This window comes from Salmo salar, chromosome 24 (assembly GCF_965601325.2).
Source record: "Salmo salar chromosome 24, fSalSal1, whole genome shotgun sequence".
NCBI classification, from domain to species: domain Eukaryota; kingdom Metazoa; phylum Chordata; class Actinopteri; order Salmoniformes; family Salmonidae; genus Salmo; species Salmo salar.
The window spans coordinates 11640655-11653576 of NC_138314.1; the positions used below are offsets into that span (position 1 = coordinate 11640655).

General features: G+C 43.9%; 1 protein-coding gene across 2 annotated transcripts; it reads right to left on the reverse strand.

Moving 5' to 3' along the window:
• Window positions 1-474: 474 nt before the first annotated feature.
• abcb9 (ATP binding cassette subfamily B member 9) lies at window positions 475-12486 on the reverse strand. 2 transcript variants are annotated; one of them, XM_014170976.3, is made up of 12 exons: window positions 12278-12486; window positions 10310-11049; window positions 9116-9230; window positions 8786-8916; window positions 4965-5170; window positions 4564-4761; window positions 4188-4316; window positions 3851-4039; window positions 2535-2708; window positions 2154-2313; window positions 1640-1776; window positions 475-1186 (listed from the first exon to the last, which is right to left on the reverse strand). In XM_014170976.3, the coding sequence occupies exons 2-12, from the start codon at window positions 10995-10997 to the stop codon at window positions 947-949; spliced, it is 2367 nt and encodes a 788-aa protein (XP_014026451.1). In that variant the 5' UTR covers window positions 10998-11049; window positions 12278-12486; the 3' UTR covers window positions 475-946. The 2 variants fall into 2 exon arrangements, with proteins under 2 accessions (XP_014026451.1, XP_014026453.1); XM_014170978.3 differs by having other exon boundaries at window positions 10310-10907; window positions 12278-12473.
• Between the last annotated feature and the right edge of the window lie 436 nt (window positions 12487-12922).

Sequence of the window (12922 nt, forward strand, 5' to 3'; positions counted from 1 at the left end):
CAAGTATTGGACAGCATCCACATGAAATCTAATCTATTCAGCAATGAGTGTCATACAGTTTCAAGACATTGCACTTCCCATTGATTTGCATAGAATAAATAGTCTGCACATTCTCATCCAGTGAAGAAGCCAGATGTGGAGGTCCTGGGCTGGGGTGGTTACACGTGGTCTGCGGTTTAGTCCGGTTGGCTGTACTGCCAAATTCTCTAAAACTACGTTGGCGGCAGCTTATCGTTGAGAAATGAACATTAAATTCTCTGACAACTTCTCTGGTGGACATTCCTGCACACTCCCTCAAAACCTGAGACATCTGTGGCATTGTGTTGTGTGACAAAACTGCACATTTGTGGCCTTTTATTGCCCCCAGCACAAGGTGCACCTGTGTAATGATCATGCCGTTTAATCAGGTGCATGGATTATTTTGGCAAAGGAAAAATGCTCCCTAATAGGGATGTAAAGAATTTTATAAATAAATTTGCTTTTTTGTGCGTATAGGAAAATGTCTTGGATAATTTATTACAGCTCATGAAACATGGGGCCAACACTTTACATGTTGTGTTTATATTTTTGTTCAGTGTAATATCACCACTGGGATTAACTAGAGTGTTGCTCATTCATGTCCAGAAGCGCTGGTCAAATGACTACTCAAATCTTACACAAAATGTATACTCTTATTGATTATTCAATAACAATTATTCAAGGTTTTGAACACCGTAAAATAGACTTGAGTTGAATCTATTCAACCTAATGTGCAAATAAAACATCAAGGGTAATATAATGCCTTGGTTTTGAGGCACTGCTCAGTCAATTAATGCCCATAAGTGCCAGTCAGTCAGTGTTAGCTACCAATAAAGCCCTAGAACCTCTCTCAGTAGCGTGGTTTTCACATTTTGACTCGCTGGCACTGCTGCTATCATGTCCGTTCTGCCTCCGCTGACTACCACCCTCAGACATCCACCTCTGGAGGGTTAAGGACCTCTGTCCCCGTCTCGATGCCCAGGACCTGCCTCTGTACCAGCTTGCAGTAGAGCCCCCCCTTGGCCATCAGTTGGCTGTGTGATCCCTGCTCCACCACACAGCCGCGGTTGATGACTATGATGTTGTTTGCCCTCTCCACTGTGCTGAGGCGGTGGGCGATCACCAGCACTGTGTGCTGACGCATGATGTTGTTCAGAGCCTGCTGGACCTGGGGAGAGAGAACAGAGAGAAGATCCTAAGCTACATTAAAAGTCAAATATGAGATGGCATTCAGAAAAACTAGATAAAGCGCCATCAAATTAGAGACAAGGAGAATATGTCCAAGATTAAATAATAATACTGACCTGTTTAAGCCAGCATAGTTACAATACAGAGAGTTGTTATATTAAAAAGGATTATCCAGGGTTAATAGTATCTAGTATAGTTGAAGACTTGATCTGATTAAAGACGGAGAGCAGAGAGGACACCAGCAGCTGAGAGTTATTATAATAACATTAGACTGCATTTAATGAACTAGGTTATTGTCATGAAACTTGGGAAGCTGCATATTACAGAATATACACTCTTCCTCTCTAAATCCATACTGTATCTTTATCTATAATTCACGACTTGATCTGATTAAACCCAGATCACAGAACACTGATTTAGCCTGTCTCCTTACAACATGTTCGCTCTCTGCATCCAGTGCACTGGTGGCCTCGTCCAGGATGAGAACATGTGGGTTGCGGATGAGTGCCCGTGCGATGGCCACCCGCTGCTTCTGCCCCCCTGACAACTGGGTGCCCTTCTCACCCACTTCTAAGAGAGGAACGAGGAACAATTTCATTGCATTCGAGATCTTAAAATAGAAATGCAAAATCATATGCAAATAGTGAGGCTATTATTTTGTGTTACTCAAAACATTATTTGGCCAATGTTCATACAGTATGTTGCAGTAAACATAACATTTTGCAGTTTTTAGTTTGTTATTTTTTTAGATTCACTACTAGGACCCCTGGGGGTACTTGGCCTATCCACAGGGGGTCCTTGAGAAGACTCAGGAGACCATAGGCTTACTGGTAAAATGCACATGAGGGGGTACTTCAGATGTATCTGGACAGATTAAAATTCAGATAGTGGTACAGTAACCAAAAAAGGTTGGGAACCATTAGTTCAGGCAATAGCATTAATGTCACCTGTGTTATAGCCATTGGTTAGACCGGTGATGAAGTCGTGTGCGTTTGCCTTGGTGGCAGCCTGCACCACAGCCTCCATAGGGATGTCAGTCAGTCCATAGGTTATGTTCTGCTCTACAGAACGGGCGAACAAGACAGGCTCCTGGCCCACTAGTGCTACCTGCAACAACAACACAGAGAGAGGCTCAGTCTTTCTGCACGGGGATCTTTACCAGATGCCCTCTGGTGGTTGAAAGGAATAAGCTATCTAGCACAAGACAGAATATTTAGATTTCATGGCAAACTTCTCAGGTACAGTGATTGTGATTTAACGCAGAAGCTTAGTTGTACACATTGTAAACAAGGAGTTAAAATGCCAGAGGAGCAATGTGGAGCACTGACCCGCGAGTGGAGGAAGCCATGCTGGTAGGTGTGCACCGGCCGGCCGTCCAGCAGCACCTGGCCTTGTTGTGGGGCGTAGAAGTTCTCTAAGAGACCCACACAGGAGCTCTTTCCACTGCCAGATGGCCCTACCAAGGCTGTCACCTCTCCAGGCCGCAACGTGAAGGATACACTCTTGAGAAGAAGAAGATGAAGAAAAATGTAAAAACCCATTTCGCTGATATTTTTCTCTAAAGCGACTTAGTCGTGCGTCCATACATTTTTTACATCCGGGTGGTCCTGGGAATCAAACCCACTATCCTGGTGTTGCAAGAGCCATGCTCTACCAACTGAGCTACAGAGGACCACCAAGAACAAGGCAAACCATCTGTTCATATATACCCAACCATCATGTCAGAGGCATACATATATCATTAATATAAGTTTAGACATGATAAAAAGCACTGTTGGAAACTGACTAATTGACTTGAGCACGTTTTAGTATGTTTATAATCATAAAAGTAGCCTAGCAATAGTGATTAGCGTGTTATGGGTTAGATGGAATGATCTATGTGCAATTGTATTTTGCTAGAGGTAAAGTTCAAAGGAGGCCTGTCTTTGAAACAAAAAGTTTCCATAAGGGTGAGATAGGAGCCATATGTTAGATCTAATAGATTGTAAAATACTGCCCTATAACACTGTCTTATAGTTTTACTGTTTTATATCATTGTATCCTCTCAATATGTTTTGTGTCCTTATATTATGAATAGATTGCTTATTCACAGAAATAGCTCTGTGTGTATGAGAAGGATAATTATCGATCGGACTGCGGCAGGCTGCAAGAATATGCACTCCCTAAACATAAGGCTTCTCCTGACTGATAAGAAGACCGTGAGATGTGTGGAGGTGTACCAAAGGTTCCAGACTTGAGCTGCCTAGCCACAGAGATGAATTGTTCCTACACACAGAAGGGGGGGGTCTGTTTGGAAAGGGAGGCGGGGTTAGTTGGAGGTCATAAATATATGTGCTTGTGACTTCATATCTTGTCTTTGCAGCTGTATGACCCAGTGCGGCGAATAAATCTAGCATGAGCTTTTTTTCTGAGTACGACTGGAATTTGTACCAGAACTTAGAACCTAACAGTTCCGACATTGATCAATACAGTAGCTTTCTTGTATGATTGATGGTGTACTGGCTGGCTTTGCTGCATGGGGATGATATAAAAGCTTTCTACTGGCATGAAACGATACAGAATTGCCTGGCAACAGTGTTTCTGCGTATAGCTCCACTCATCAGTCTAGCTTTGAGCCCAAACCTAATGGTCAGCTGACACATACCTTTAGAATGTCCGTTTCGGGCCGTGTTGGGTAGGAAAACGTGACATCTTTAAACTCGACCAGTCCTTTGCAGGTGTCGGGGACCTCTTTCCCATCATGTTGGTGTTTGGGCTCCCTGTCGATATACTCAAACACCTTCTCAGCTGCTCCCACTCCCTGCATGAGACCTGTGTAGACTGATGCTATGCTCTGTAACACAAGTCATTCAAGACAGGGGACAAGGATAATACAATTAGCTTGGTAGCTGTCTTACCTATGGTAATATAAGGTGGTTAAAGGGATAGGTTGTGATTGTCATGTGTACAGTTAGAGATGTATATGAATGAGTCAGACATGCCTCCAGGCACTCTCCCAGCTCCAACTCATATATGACGAAAGATATCAGGGTCCCTCCACTCATCTGCTCAGTAATGACCAGGTGACCGCCGTAGAAGAGGATTGCCACTTGAAGAACAAGTTCTGAGATCTGGAACAACGAGAAACACATTTGAATGTGCCCAACGACCAAGGTAAAGCGAGCAGATACAGTGGATGCAATAAAAAACACAAGAGATAAAACATGAGGGAGCTCCTTAACATTCAGTCCTCATCTGAGCTATCTTTTATTTATTTAACTTGTATTTAACCAGTCAAGTCAGTTAAGAACAAATTCTTCATTCTTATGTACATTGACGGTCTTACAGACGGTAGCTACTGTACATGGTAATACCTACACAACTGGACCACATGTAGAGGGCGTAGGCCAACGCTTGCTTCTTGTTCAGTTGAAACATGACATGCAGCCTGCTGTAGTAGGAATCAGCCTCCTGTTCCTCATTGGCAAAGCTGCGTACCGTCTTCATGGATGAAACAGTTTCCTCGGCCACCTGGTTAGCCTGAGCCAGGGCAGTCTGGACCTCTTTGGTCAATCTCTGATGATGAGAACCGTGGAAAGTTTAGTGCAAACTAAATACTGTATGAATGAAGCTTTTAATAAACAAGTATTAAAATGTATTACAATTGAATACATGGCCTGGGGTGAAGTGTGTTTGTGTGTACGTGTGTGCATGAGAGCTTGCGCATGTGTGGGTGTGCATGCTTGTGCGTGTGTGTATACAAGCAGCAGAGTGAATACCTTGTAGTACTCCCCATACACATTGGAGATGACTGCGATGAAGGGGAATCCCATGATGGTGACCAGAGTCAGCTTCCAGGACATCCCGAACATGAAGATGAAGAACCCTATGCCCTTAACCATACTCCTCAGGAACATGTTGACGTTTTGAGAAATCAGGTCACTCACTTGAGTAGTGTCAGAGGTCAGGCGAGAGGTGATGTCACCTGCAGTACAAACATTTTTTTTGTGTATTTTTTCCTAACTCTTTCTGAATTATTTTCATTATTTAATGACAGGATAGGAGCAGAAATATGAAGGCAGAGTAGAGGGAGAAATGTTTAGGGCTTTTGGGCATTTGGGGATCAAACTCCGAGCTCAGGAGAAAAGCTTTTACACTATAACACTTAAACCCTACAGGCTTTAACATGGTGTTGGGGCAAAATGGTTCTGTTACAGTCTAATGTTATGTAAATGCTTGAGTTGAATACTGTAAGAACTGGTTAGAACCTGTTCTTGTTTGTACAAAGCTTTAATAAAGTGGAGCCAAGTACCCCTTATCTCTCATTTAGCCTTGCCCCCCTAGGAGAGGTAAGCAGCTCTTTGTGTAGATTAAGTATATAAAGACTGTGTGGACTCCCCTGCAATTGCTTGAATAAACTCTTATTAACTGGATAATGAGCTCTGCCTGATTCTTGGAAAGAGTTTCCTCAACAATAGTTAATAAGCCTTTTTATAAGATATAACTTTAGACTTATTATACAAGTTATAAAGCATTATGACTTGTTATAACAGGTAGACCGGGGCTCAAAATATTAATGAAAGAATATATCTGCAGGCTTTCCGTAAGGTGTTACCAAGCGTTTTAATGTTCATCTGATCAGCTGTCAGATGGCGCCGGAGAAGAAGACCGACGTGTTACGTGCCCCCAACCGATTGTGTTTTTTTGCTCGTTTATATGCTTATTTTTAAGCAAATTTTTGAAACTTATTTTTTTACTTAATTTGTACATAATGTTGCCGCTACCGTTTCTGACAATTTCTGAGAATTCGTAGGCAATCGAATAAACCCCCACTTCCTTCCATTCTGCTAGCAAACGTGCAATCATTGGACAATAAAATAGATGACCTACGTGGAAGCTTAAACTACCAACGGGACATTCAAAACTGTAATATCTTATGCTTCACGGAGACGTGGCTGAACGACGACACTATCAACATACAGCTGGCTGGTTATACGCTGCACCGGCAGGATAGAACAGCGGCGTCTAGTAAGACAAGGGGCGGCAGAATATGTATTTTTGTAAATAACAGCTGGTGCACAATATCTAAGGAAGTCTCAAGGTTTTCCTCGCCTGAGGTAGAGCAATAGCCGTGATAAACTGTAGACCACACTACCTGCCTAGAGAGTTTTCATCTGTATTTTTCGATGCTGTTTACATACCATCACAGTCAGAGGCTGGCACTAAGACAGCATTGAATGTGCTGTATTCCGCCATAAGCAAACAAGAAAAACGCTCAGCAAAGGCGGCGCTCCTAGTAGCCGGGGACTTTAATGCAAGGAAACTTAAATCTGTTTAACCAAATTTCTATCAGCTTATTAAATGTGCAACCCGAGGGAAAAAAACTCTGGACCACCTTTACTCCACACACAGGGACGCATACAACGCTCTCCCTCGCCCTCGATTTGGCAAATCTGACCATAATTCTATCCTCCTAACTCCTGTTTACAAGCAAAAATTAAAGCAGGAAGCATCAGTGACAAGATCAATAAAAAAGTGGCCAGATGAAGCAGATGCTAAGCTTCAGGACTGTTTTGCTAGCAGACTGGAATATGTTCCGGGATTCCTCCGATGGCATTGAGGAGTACACCATATCAGTCATTGGCTTCATCAATAAGTGCATCAATGACGTCGTCCCCACAGTGACTGTACGTACATACCCCAACCAGAAGCCATGGATTACAGGCAACATTCGCACTGAGCTAAAGGCTAGAGCTTCCGCTTTCAAGGAGCGAGACTCTAATCTGGAAGCTTATAAGAAATTTCGCTATGCCCTCCGACAAAACAACAAACAGGCAAAGCGTCAATACAGGACTAAGATCTAATCGTATTACACCGGCTCTGATGCTAGTCGGATGTGGCAAGGCTTGCAAACCATTACAGACTACAAAGGGAAGCACAGCCGAGAGCTGCCCAGTGACACGAGCTTACCAGACGAGCTAAACACCTTCTATGCTCGCTTTGAGGCAAATAAGACTGAAACATGCATGAGAGCACCAGCTGTTCTGGAAGACTGTGTGATCACGCTCTCCGCAGCTGATGTGAGTAAGACCTTGAAACAGGTCAACATTCACAAGGCCGCAGGGCCAGACGGATTACCAGGACATGTACTGCGAATATGCGCTGATCAACTGGCAAGTGTCTTCACTGACATTTTCAACCTCTCTCTGACAGAATCTGTAATACCAACATGTTTGAAGTAGACCACCATAGGGCCTGTGCCCAAGAACACTAAGGTAACCTGCCTAAATGACTACCGGCCCATAGCACTCACGTCTGTAGCCATGAAGTGCTTTCGAAAGGCTGGTCATGGCTCACATCAACATCATTATCCCAGAAACCCTAGACCCATGCCAATTTGCATACCATACCAACAGATCCACAGATTATGCTATTTATATTGCACTCTACACTGCCCTTTCCCACCTGGACAAAAGGAACACCTATGTGAGAATGCTATTCATTGACTACAGCTCAGCATTCAACACCATAGTGCCCTCAAAGCTCATCAATAAGCTAAGGACCCTGGGACTAAACACCTCCCTCTGCAATTGGATCCTGGACTTCCTGACGAGCTGCCCCAGGTGGTAAGGGTAGGTAACAATACATCCGCCATGCTGATCCTCAACACAGGGGCCACTCAGGGGTGCGTGCTCAGTCCCCTCCTGTACTCCCTATCCACCCATGACTGCACGGCCGGGCATGACTCCAACACCATCATTAAGTTTGCAGATGACACAACAGTGGTAGTAGGCCTGATCACCAACAATGACGAGACAGCCTATAGGGAGGAGGTCAGAGACCTGGACGTGTGGTGCCAGGACAACAACCTCTCCTTCAATGTGATCAAGACAAAGGATATGATTGTGGACTACAGGAAAAAGAGGACTGAGCATGCCCTCATTCTCATCGACGGGGCACGACAAAACCAATTCCCCCTCGACTGTAAAGATTTGGCATGGGTCCTCAGATCCTCAAAGGGTTCTACAGCTACCATCGAGAGCATCCTGACTGGTTACATCACTGCCTAGTATGGAAAATGCTCGGCCTCCAACCGCAAGGCACTACAGAGGGTAGTGCGAACGGCCCAGTACATCACTGGGGCCAAGCTTCCTGCCATCCAGGACCTCTATACCAGGCGGTGTCAGAGGAAGGCTCCAAAAATTGTCGAAGACTTCAGCCACCCTAGTCATAGACTGTTCTCTCTGCTACCACACGGCAAGCGGTACCAGAGCACCAAGTCTAGGTCCAAGAGGCTTCTAAACAGCTTCTAACCCCAAGCTATAAGACTCCTGAACACTTAATCAAATGGCTACCCAGACTATTTGCATTGTCCCCCCCTCCCCCCCTCTTTTACACTGCTGTACTCTCTGTTGTTATCATCTATGCATAGTCACAATAATAACTCGACCTACATGTACATATTACCTCAACTAACCGGTGTCCCCGCACATTGACTCTGTACCGGTGCCCCCCTGTATATAGTCTCGCTATTGTTATTTTACAGCTGCCAAGGGAAAAGCATGAAGGGAAGGAATAAAGAGAAATCTTGAGAGCTCACCTGTGTGGTTAGAGTCAAAAAAGCCCACCTCCTGACGCATCAGAGATCTGAAGAGAAGATTCCGCAGGCGAAGATTCAGTCTGGCAAAGGTTAGATTAAAGAGGCCACCTCGTACTCCAATAGCTATAGAGCTAAGGAGAGACGCAAGAAATGAAACGCAGTCAGAGATACATTATACGCCACAAACGCACAAGATCAATGTATATATTGTAGAATCAATAATAGATATGCAGCATGTGCAAGACATCAAAGAAGATATGGCACACAACAAGGACAACCAGTTAACAAAACACACACCTTGTGATCACTGTTCACTTCAGCATGGCTTACCTGACTAAGGCCAACACTGTGAGAGTGATCAGGGGCTTGGTGAAGTACTCCATACTCTTGTGAATAACAATGCCATCTATAGCCTGCCCAGTGTAGTAGGGGATGAAGGCCTCACCTGTAAAGTGGATAACATAGTACCATTAAATGTTATAAAAATTAATAAGCACAATTGTGTAAAATAGAAATACAGTTAAATGTATAGATATATTTTGATTTGTCTATAATGAAAGGAAATGAGTAGGGTAGAGTATTTTTTTTATTTAACCTTTATTTAACTAGGTAAGTCAATTAAGAACAAATTCTTATTTACAATGACGGCCTACCCGGGCCAAACCCGGACGACGCTGGGCAAATTGTAATACAGCCTGGATTCAAACCAGGGACTGTAGTGATGCCTCTTGCACTGAGATGTTGTGCCTTAGACCGCTGTGCCACTCAGGAGCCCCATCATGCTTTATTCATGGTACATGCATCATTAATGTAATTTGTCACTCCTATAATTAAGCAATAAGGCCCGAGGGGGTGTGGTATAGGGCCAATATACCATAGCTAAGGGCTGTTCTTATGCACAACGCAATGCGGAGTGCCTGGACACAGCCCTTTAGCCGTGGTATATTGGCCATATATCACAAACACCTGAGGTGCCTTATTGATATTTTAAACTGATTACCAACATAATTAGGGCAGTAAAAATAAATGTTTTGTCATACCTGTGGTATACGGTCTGATATACAACGTCTATCAGCCAATCAGCATTCAGGGCTCGAATCACCCAGTTTATAATTAGTAGAGCAACCTTGCAACCCTGAATGCAATACCATGCTGCTATGAGTTCAGTAATAAAGTCTTAAATACAAACGCATGGGATCCAAACAGAACTTCCAAGAGGCTGGTTATGTTTCTTTATTACACATCTTCTGTGAAACTATCTCATGCAACCCTGTGTAATATGCCAGCCTCACAATGGTGATGATCTCTACATTAATCAACTTGACTTGTCATCTGTTGTGCCCACAAGTTCTTCCTGACCATGGCCAGGCTAAATAACTGATGTGACCTGACCAGGGAAATCCTCAGTTCACTAGTTATAGTCTGTAACTAGAGCCCTGCGTTGTTCCTGGTCAGGTCATGTGTTCAGGAAAAATGCAGGGCCCTAGTCGTCTGTGCATTGTAATTAAACAAGTTGCCACTTACACACAGCAGAGATGAGGAGGAAGAGGAAGGCTACAGAGAGCAGCCCAGCGTATTTACTGCAGTAGGACAGCAGACGCCCCAGTGTGGCCCCTGAGTTCTTCTGGTCCTCTGTTCCTTTCCTGCTCGCCCTACTCCTCTTCTTCTCCCCATGGTTCTGCTGCTCCTCCACCTCCTCAGTGCAATTCTCTCCTGCTGCCTCCACTAGCCTCTCAGTCTCCTCACAGACACTTCCTCCACCATCTCCCTCTCCGTCAGTCACAGTGTTGGGAGACCTTCCCAGGAGCCTCCAGAGGAGCACGGTCCCCAGCACTGACACACAGGTCCAGGAAAATAGACTGAGGAACCAGGGTTGGTGCGCCAGATCGCCCTGCTCCGAGAGCATCAGGAGCTTAGCTAAGGCGTAGGTGCTGACGGTCAGGCAGATTAGGAGAGTCAGGGTCCCCAGGGCAGAGACCCTGCATGGGCCGTCCACTCTGTTCCATAACACCCCTATGGAGGCCCCAAGCAGAAGGCAGACTCTGACCAGCATAGTCCCCCAGAGGTCCAGGACGGAGTGGAGAATGTCAAAGTTCTGCACATCCTCTGTGAATATTGCAGTCTGGCAACCATGTAAGTAGAGGACAGTGGTGACAATAACATCCACCAGGATAAATAACAAGATATAGCTCACCACTACTATGACCCCCATTTCGTTTCAGTCTATCCGTGGAGAGATAGTGTCCTGTGAAGAATGAACAAGTCTGGGCAGAAACAAGAATACAAAAAGCTAAAACTGTAGCCTATTGTCTTGTTTTAATATTGTTGCTATTACAATACATTTATAGGCTATTACAATTATATGACGTTTTTTAGCGAACAAGTGTTTTGAATTCAACCCAAATGGAAGTTCACCGAACTACACTGAACAAAAATATTAATGCAACATGTAAGGTGTTGGTCCCATGTTTCATATGCTGAAATAAAAATCCCATAAATGTTCCATACGCACAAGAAGCTTATTTCTCTCAAATTTGGCGCACAAATTTGTTTACATCCCTGTTAGTGAGCATTTCTCATTTGCCAAGATAATCCATCCATCTGATAGGGGCAGCAGGTAGCCTAGTGGTTGGACTAGTAACCGAAAGGTTGCAAGATCGAATCCCCGAGCTGACAAGGTAAAAATCTGTCGTTCTGCCCCTGAACAAGGCAGTTAACCCACTGGCTGTCATTGAAAATAAGAATTTGTTCTTAACTGACCTGCCTAGCTAAATAAAGATTTTTAAAAATCAAGAAGCTGATTAAACAGCATGATCATTACACAGGTGCACCTTGTGCTGGGGACAATAAAAGGCCACTCTAAAATGTGCAGTTTTGTAACATGCCACAGAGTTCTCAAGGTTTGCGGGAGCTTGCAATTGGCATGCTGACTGCAGGAATGTCCACCAGAGCTGTTGCCAGAGAATTTAATTATATTTTTTCTACCATAAGCCACCTACTATGTGAATTGTGCAGTATGTCCAACCTGCCTCACACCCATAGATCACATGTATGGCATCATGTGGCTTATGATTTTCTGATGTCAACATTGTGAACAGAGTGCCTCATGGTGGCAGTGGGGTTATGGTATGGGCAGGCATAAACTACAGACAACGAACACAATTGCACTTTATCGATGACAATTTGAATGCACAGAAATACCGTGACTAAATCCTTAGGCCCATAGTGAGGCCCATTTTTTAAAAGGTATCTGTGGGCGACAAATGCATATCTGTATTGCCAGTTATGTGCAATCCAATCCCCAGAAAAGGGCCTAATGAATTTATTAAAATTGACGGTTGTCCTCATATGAACTGTAACTCAGTAAAATATTTGAAATTGTTGCATGTTGCGTTTATATTTTGTTCAGTATAAATGCCTTCCGTGACCAATGATCACAAATGCACCCGTGACATCAGGTTTCGACAAGGTTACTGTATCACATTGACATACCGTGCGGCGCTCTTATCTCCTCTCGGATATTCGATCACTTTACAGCTTTCCTTGATACAGTCATTTATTATATTTTAGGCGACACGGCCGCCTCGCCACTCTGTCTCATTCTGAGTTCATATCGAGTTGTACTTGAGCTGCACTGGTGATCCTTTATGCAATGTATATGGAAGCCGGTAATATAAATGGTGTGCGAGGCTCCTCCTACAAGATCATCCCAGGACGGAACTGGCGGGGCAATCCAGAGCCAGTGTTTCGGAGTCCTTCTGACACAGTGCTCCCTGGGCTAAATCACATGAGTCTCGTCAACCGGACTAAATAGCCAGAGCCATACAGTTTATTATTATGAGGTTTATTCAATGGGTCTCAGAGATTGTGTGTGTGTTTTGTGCGTAAGACAGAGATCATTTGGACAAACATAGAACTGTTGTATTTATTTATTACAATGTCCATTAAGTGACTCATAACTTCCATGTGAAAGTCATATTTATCACTTTAGGGGTACTGAGTCTGTTAACAAGACTTTATTGTGTGGTGATGTCCCTTTCAAAGATTATTCAGTAGAATGTGGGGTCTATGGGGAATTCTGAATCCATGCACAGCAATAAACTTTTAAGCCATCATTTGATATGGACCCAAACCAAT